This window comes from Coregonus clupeaformis, chromosome 28, assembly GCF_020615455.1.
Source record: "Coregonus clupeaformis isolate EN_2021a chromosome 28, ASM2061545v1, whole genome shotgun sequence".
NCBI lineage: Eukaryota > Metazoa > Chordata > Actinopteri > Salmoniformes > Salmonidae > Coregonus > Coregonus clupeaformis.
The window spans coordinates 6,598,903-6,606,237 of record NC_059219.1 but is presented as its reverse complement, the minus strand read 5'-3'; the positions used below and the strand labels follow the sequence as shown (position 1 = coordinate 6,606,237).

Genomic DNA, 7,335 nt, shown 5'->3' with positions numbered 1-7,335 from the left:
ACATGGTTTGATGCCATTCCATTCTCACCGTTCCAGCCATTATTATGAGCCGTCCTCCCCTCAGCAGCCTCCACTGCTATACACAGTGTTGTTTATGTGTCTATTGCTCTGGTACTGTCTGATGGGGAGGCTCTGTCTGTCACTCTGTCTCCATGGTTATCCTGGAATCTTCCTCTCTGATGAGACCACATGTGCTATAGTGATCAAGGTTTAAAGAGGACATAAAATAAGGTTAAAAAAACACCAGCAAATCAGCTCCAAGTGATTTTAATTTGAGAAATGTGTTCCAAAGTATTCCTATGCATAATAGAGAGATATGTGATTGTAAGCAAGGTTTGAAATTGTTTTAGTCAAATATTATCTGTTTGGGCTTCTTGCAGTCAATTTGCACTCAACAAATTATTTGTAATTATGTTCCGGCCCCCTGACCATCCGCTCAAGAAGAAAATCGGCCCACGGCTGTATCTAGTTGATGATCCCTTGAATAGAGGCTCCCCACACCAGAGAAGAGACAGCGAGGAGTAGTAACAGAAGGACAGGACAGTGACATGACCACACTAACACTAGCTGCCTCTCACTCACCATCTTCCTTTTAATCTGTGCCTGTGTCTGTCTGCTGCTAGTCTTGCTGAGCTGTGAGACGTGTTTCTGTGTCTCTCTTGTGTTTTTGTTTTCTTTAATGTCCCGTTACACACACATTCAAACTCTTGTTTGAGTCTGTTGTTTTTATATTCACACTGCCAATCAAAAGTATCTTTGAAAGAAAATTTGACCAATCAACCGGCAGGGTTGAAAGGAATGAGCGAGCGTTTAATGCACACTCTACACTCATGCCTTTTTCGGTCTTCGTATGGCAGTCCACAGTTCCATCACATTCATTCACATCCAGCCATTTAGACTGTTTTGTACACACAATGATTATATTAAGTGATCTTCAAGCAATGGTAATTCTACCACTGTCATTCAACCACTTTGGATATTGTATGTACAATGACCTGACTTTCATTAATAAGCAACCAGGGATTTCTGCTGGTTACAGAAATGCCTGCTGCAGTCCACTGAGTATGAGACTCACCACGTGTGTATGACTAATGGAGTTTGCGTGTCTGTAGTACACCTCTTGTACATTAACGTTTATATAAACATTATGGTTTTGTTCTTTTTTTCCCCCCATTTGCTCAATCATTGTGTAGAATACTAACACAAGCTCCGGTTGGCAGCTCATACTATTTATCCTGTAGTAGGATATTTCAGACACAGGGATACATATCACTGCCTAGTGGTTATGCTGGATCTTGTATTTCACACCAACACAGTGTGGTTTAAAGGGCCACAAGGCCTGATTGTGAGGACACATTTCTAAGTAGATGAGAGCACATGTGGTCCAAAGCAGAGAGGGAGATGAGGGAGAGATGGACAAACTGGGGGATATCGGCCTGTGGTGGAAATGATTCATGTTCATTGATGCACCATGAGACAATAGGGAATGTTTAAAGGGGAGTGGGGGGGGGAGTACAAGAACACAGCCATGCCCTGAAGAAACTAGAGGCTGGAAGTGGAGCTCTGTCTGATCAACTGTCATGACAAATTGGAAAAGCAATCAAAATGATATGGACTTGAACATGGATGAACACACTGCATATGGAAACTACATGGAGGAGACCTATGCTTCAGAACTTGAGTTTTGATGAACTTGATGTTTTCCTAACAGATCTGAGTTTGACCCTTCAAACAGAGTTGCAGCACACAGTTTGAGAGGAGCTGTCCTGCATGATAACTAGACATGTTCTAAAGCACACAGGAAGGAAGGGCACAAGAGTGGCTGGTATTGGTTCCACAATGAGTTATTTACACAAATAATTGAATTACTACATAGTTTGATTCATTTCAAGTTCTTGCGTTCACTACTTTTCCTCCCTAACCCACCGTCATATGGTATTCCTGGTTAAGGTTATTTCCAACCATGGCCCTCAATTAAAAGTTGTGCTCTTTTGAATGTTTCGACCTTTGACGCTGATAACCCTGCTCAGCTTCCCCATCATTTCAAAGAGATCAGTTCAAAGTCTTGCACTGTTAGTTTGAGAACAGTTGGCCACCAAAGAAAACACTCCAAGCCCCATGTTCCCAAGTTTTGAATCACATTTTCCCGATAGATGGTATTGTATCTTATTATAACAAAAGCCTTAGTGCGACAACAGGGTCTGGATTTGAATCCATGAACACTGATCATGACTTTTAGCGTATGCTTAACTTTACAAACTAACATCTGACAGTCTCAGAACAATATTGTTTTAAAGCCCGTGTGGTTCTGTGTAGATGCTGGATTTAACCCGTTGCAGTGTCTGGTGACTTGACTGGACCACGGCACAACAGACACATCACCCTTTGGTGCTCAAAGGGCGGTACACTTGCAACACAGACACTACACAACATATGAACTAATGCAATATGAACAAGTCTGCCATCTTAAAGTTTGAAGAATCGTATTTATTGTATTTGTATTATTATTATGACCTTGTAGCCTGAAATTATTCTTAAGTTGTACATGTACCGTAGATGATTGTACGTATAATAATGTATTCTTCTGACAGTAAATGTCAGAGACTTAAGTAGTGTATTGGATATGGGAGGGGATTATTTGACAATTTCACTTTTTATATTTCATGTTTGATTTTGATATATTCTCCATCATTATTCTGGGGCAATGATCTCCCATGCTTTTCTACGTTGAATGTTTCACACAGCCTCCTAGCCAACATTGCTGGTTACCATCTATGCTTCAATTACTCTATTTTTACTCTACCTGTATAAAATGTGTATATGTATATAGTAGTCACGGAAATGCCTTCTCATGCTGCCTGTTCCTTCTACCATCTTTCAGTGATGTGGTGGTGATGTTTTTCATATTGTATCTGATTTTAGAATTAAACATATTTTCTAAATGTTGGTTCTTGTCCTTATTCCTGAACATGATACAACAGTTTAGGGATTGGAAGGGTAGGTCTACACTACAGTAGCTCCACAAACTCATATTACTTTATTTGTGAGTGGGAGAGTCTTGTCCATGACATGGCATTTTACAGTATATTGACTTTTAGGTTTTTGTTTGCAGGAGAGGCAAAGGCGGCCCTAAGCAGGGCCCCAAAAATGTAATATTAAGTGTTCGTGGCAGTGGCTTAGTAAACCAAGCCAAAATGTGGATTGCAGTCTCTCTTGGTCCATAATGTCAGTGGAGGCTGCTGAGGGGAGGACGGCTCATAAAATGGCATCAAACACATGGAAACCATGTTTGATGTATTCGATACCATTCCACTAATTCCGCTCCAGCCATTACCATGATTCCGTCCTCCCCAATTAAGGTGCCACCAACCTCCTGTGATGTATAAGTCATGGTAAAATCATGACTGTAAGTCGCTTTGGATAAAAGCGTCTGCTAAATGGCATATTATTATTATTTATTATTAAAATTTATGCCCAGGTATTTTTGGGCCGAAGAACTGCATTTCCCATCGACCATCAGTGTTGGTGACGTAGATAGCAACGCAAAGATTCCAAGATGGGGCTCGAAAGTACTATGGTCTGGTAAGGGAAATAAAAAATATAAATTGTCATATGTATTATTCTTTAAACGAAGTAAGAGGTAGAGTTTGTTTAGTTTATTGTGAACGTGCGTCTGAGTAATTTTTGTATCCTGAAATTTCCGCGAACATGAGTTGTATGTAACACTGGTCGGGCCAGCAATCCTAGTTAGCCATTTCCCTGAGTCATTTTTGGCTTGCTAATGCTAGCTTCGCTATGACATGCAACGGTCCTGATTACAATTTAGAGCAGTTTAGCTAGCAATATGTTCCCTGAAAAGTTGTTTCAAGTCAGTTCGTGAGGGATTTTGCAAATAAAGCAAGCATTTAATCCCGAAACTGCTAACGTTAGCTAGCTTCCTTGTTATTTTGTGAACAAGGGAAACAAGGCAGTGGTTAGGCATTGTTTTACTAAGGTTCAGTAAACGATGACCTCAGTCTTTGTTTCTGCAAGTTGCTCTGGATAAAAGCTTCCTATGTCAACATCGACAACATTCGCTAGCTAGGCACTCCAATATGTCCCCAACTATCAGTCTGTCTAGGGATTAGCAGCATGGGGGAAGGGGGTGAAATGGAGGAGAATCCTTGTCCTGGTTGGGGAAAGGAAGGGTTGCCAGTTAGGTAAAGTGCACACTTAAAGATGCACTTTGCAGAAATCGCTCCGCCATTTCCTGGTTACTAAAATTATAATAGTTCTCAATTTCCGTTTGTGACAAAAAAAAAGCAAGTATAGTGTAGAGAATCATTGTACCATCTAAACGCTGTGAAATATTTTCCATAACCAAACAGATTGTATTTTCAGTTGTTTGAAGCTGGTGTACAAAACCGAAAGTAAAATACTTGCTTTCAATTAGAATTACACATAACTCACATTTCTATGTGAATTTGGTCGGGTCACCCAAAAAGTTACATATGGCAGCATTAACTAACTTGTGCAACACTGTTCTAAATATAGATCTAGTACAGGGTTTTTGCCCTAGCACTACACAGCTGATTCAAATAACCCACTCATCAAGCTTTTGATTGTTTGAATCAGCTGTGTAGTGCTAGGGGGAAAAAAACAAAATGGGGCCCCAATACCGAGTTTGGGAAACCCTGCTCTGGTAGGCCTACATCAGGGATGGGCAACTCCAGTCCTCGGGAGCCTGGATGGTGTCACACTTTTGCCCCAGCAACACACCTGACTCCAATAATCAACTAATCATGATCTTCAGTTTAGAATGCAATTAGTTAAAATCAGCTGTGTTTGCTAGGGATGGGGGAAAAGTGACATCAAATGTTATTGGTCACATATTTAGCAGATGTTATTGCGGGTGTAGCGAAATGCTTGTGTTCCTAGCTCCAACAGTCCAGAAGGACTCTTATCCTACTGGACTGGAGTTGCCCCTCCCTGGCTTACACGCTCCACTGGGTAACTTATGTATGTACTGTGTTGTCCATGTGCCTCAGTGTGGACAACAGTGAATACATGAGGAATGGAGACTTCCTCCCCACCAGACTGCAGGCCCAGCAAGATGCTGTCAACATTGTGTGTCACTCCAAGACGCGCAGCAACCCTGAGAACAATGTGGGCCTCATCACCATGGCCAAGTATGGAGCTACGTGTGTGTGTCATCTTTGTGGTCCCAACAAAGTTGTTCAACATTTAGATATTACAGGATTCCTGGATACTTGTGATTATTTTTAGTGATTTAGTGTAAGAAATGTGTAGTAACTGTTGTTCTCTGTGCAGTAACTGTGAGGTGTTGACCACGTTGACTGCAGACGCAGGGAGGATTTTGTCTAAACTGCACGCTGTCCAGCCCCGTGGAAACATCAGCTTCTGCACAGGCATCAGAGTGGCACATGTATGTATACTACACAGTAATACAATACACTTTATTGCACTTATCGTATGTCACTAAACTGAACCCTGTCTCCTCTCACAGTTGGCGCTGAAGCACAGACAGGGGAAGAACCACAAGATGCGCATTATTGCCTTCGTGGGCAGCCCAGTGGAGGACAACGAGAAGGATGTAAGTGTTCTGTCAATGCAGTTTGGGTGTGTGTTGATAACTGAATGCATGGGCACATCTGTGTCTTTAAAAACATGAAAGTGATGTCTTCTCTGACAGCATTTCCTGTCACATTCTCTCTAGCTGGTGAAAATGGCGAAGCGTCTAAAGAAAGAGAAAGTCAGTGTGGACATCATTAACTTTGGAGAGGAGGTACCAAATATTAAACCTAATATTGCTCTGGTCTCATTATTTCTTTATAGCCATCACTGTCTCCCTTACATAAAAAACTCATTTGGTCTCCAGGAGGTGAACACAGAGAAGCTGACAGCCTTCATCAACACTCTGAATGGGAAGGAAGGAGCAGGGTCCCACCTTGTGACAGTGCCTCCAGGTCCCAGTCTGGCTGATGCCCTGCTGTCCTCTCCTATCCTTGCTGGGGAGGGAGGAGCCATGCTGGGCCTGGGGTCCAGTGACTTTGAGTTTGGAGTGGATCCCAGCGCAGACCCAGAGCTGGCACTGGTGAGAGAGGGAGGACTAGATGGGTTGATCATTCTCTCTCTCTTGTTTTTACGCTTTCTCGTGTTCTCTCTCTCTTTCATTGCCTTTTTTTGGGATGATTTTTATTGTATGCTACAATCTTCCTCCTTTGAACTTGTTATGCGCTCTGTGCCTTCTCCAGGCTCTGAGGGTGTCTATGGAGGAGCAGAGACAGAGGCAGGAGGATGAGACTCGCAGGGCAGCAGTGGTGTCTGCTGCTGAGGCCGGGGTTCCCTCGCCTACCGCTGACGGTGAGACAGATACACAACCCTCCATCTACACCCTGTACACATAACTAGAACCCTCCACCTACAAACAAATCACTCCACTACAACTGGCAACCAACCAATGCCCATACACCATTTATCTCTCTCTGTACTCTGATCTTCCCTGGAGGGAGACCCTGCATATGGGGGACTGAATTGTTAACCCCCGTTCCAGAGTCGGACGATGCTCTGCTGAAGATGTCAGTCCCCCAGGCTGACACGGCCACGCCCGCTATGCCCGACATCAGCCGCATGACGGAGGACGAGCAGATCGCCTACGCCCTGCAGATGTCCATGCAGGGTGGAGGTCAGTGACATACACCTGTTCTAACCAGCCATAGCCAGTTATAATGTGGTATAATCGGTCCGTAACATCTCTGTCCTGTCCTACCCAGCCGAGTCGATGGACATGGACACAGGAGCCCCCGTGGATTCGGAGGGTGGTAAGGTACGGCCAACTCTCACACACCACTGAGATGAAACTGTACATGTGTAGCGGACATATTCCCCTTGTTACACATGCTCAAAGGCTCTTGTGTTTCTAGCATATGTTAATCTCTCTGCCCTGCCTCCCTCCTCTCTCTGCAGGATGAGGAGGACTATGATGTGATGCAGGACCCAGAGTTCCTCCAGAGCGTCCTGGAGAACCTACCGGGTGTCGACCCCAACAACGAGGCCATCCGTAACGCCATGGGCTCCCTGGCCTCACAGACAGGATCCAAACCTGACAGCAAGAAAGACAAAGAGGATGAGAATAAGAAATGAACATTTACACACTAAACATAATAGATAATAATGACTGATTGTTTTGTTTTTTCTTTTGTCAAGGTTAATGATGCATGTTGCCTTTAAAAACAACGTTTGTACTAAATTGGGATCTTATATCAACCCAAGGACATTCAGTAAGTGTACATTGTGTACTGATAATAATAAAAACATTTACATAATTCAAGAGAA

At 43.1% G+C, this 7,335-nt stretch overlaps 1 protein-coding gene across 1 annotated transcript; it reads left to right on the top strand.

The window, feature by feature from the left end:
* Positions 1–3,479: 3,479 nt before the first annotated feature.
* On the top strand, positions 3,480–7,335 carry LOC121542695 (26S proteasome non-ATPase regulatory subunit 4). The gene is made up of 10 exons (XM_041852188.1): positions 3,480–3,582; positions 5,028–5,168; positions 5,311–5,425; positions 5,507–5,593; positions 5,717–5,785; positions 5,879–6,094; positions 6,255–6,363; positions 6,554–6,685; positions 6,774–6,826; positions 6,967–7,335. The coding sequence occupies exons 1-10, from the start codon at positions 3,557–3,559 to the stop codon at positions 7,141–7,143; spliced, it is 1,125 nt and encodes a 374-aa protein (XP_041708122.1). The 5' UTR covers positions 3,480–3,556; the 3' UTR covers positions 7,144–7,335.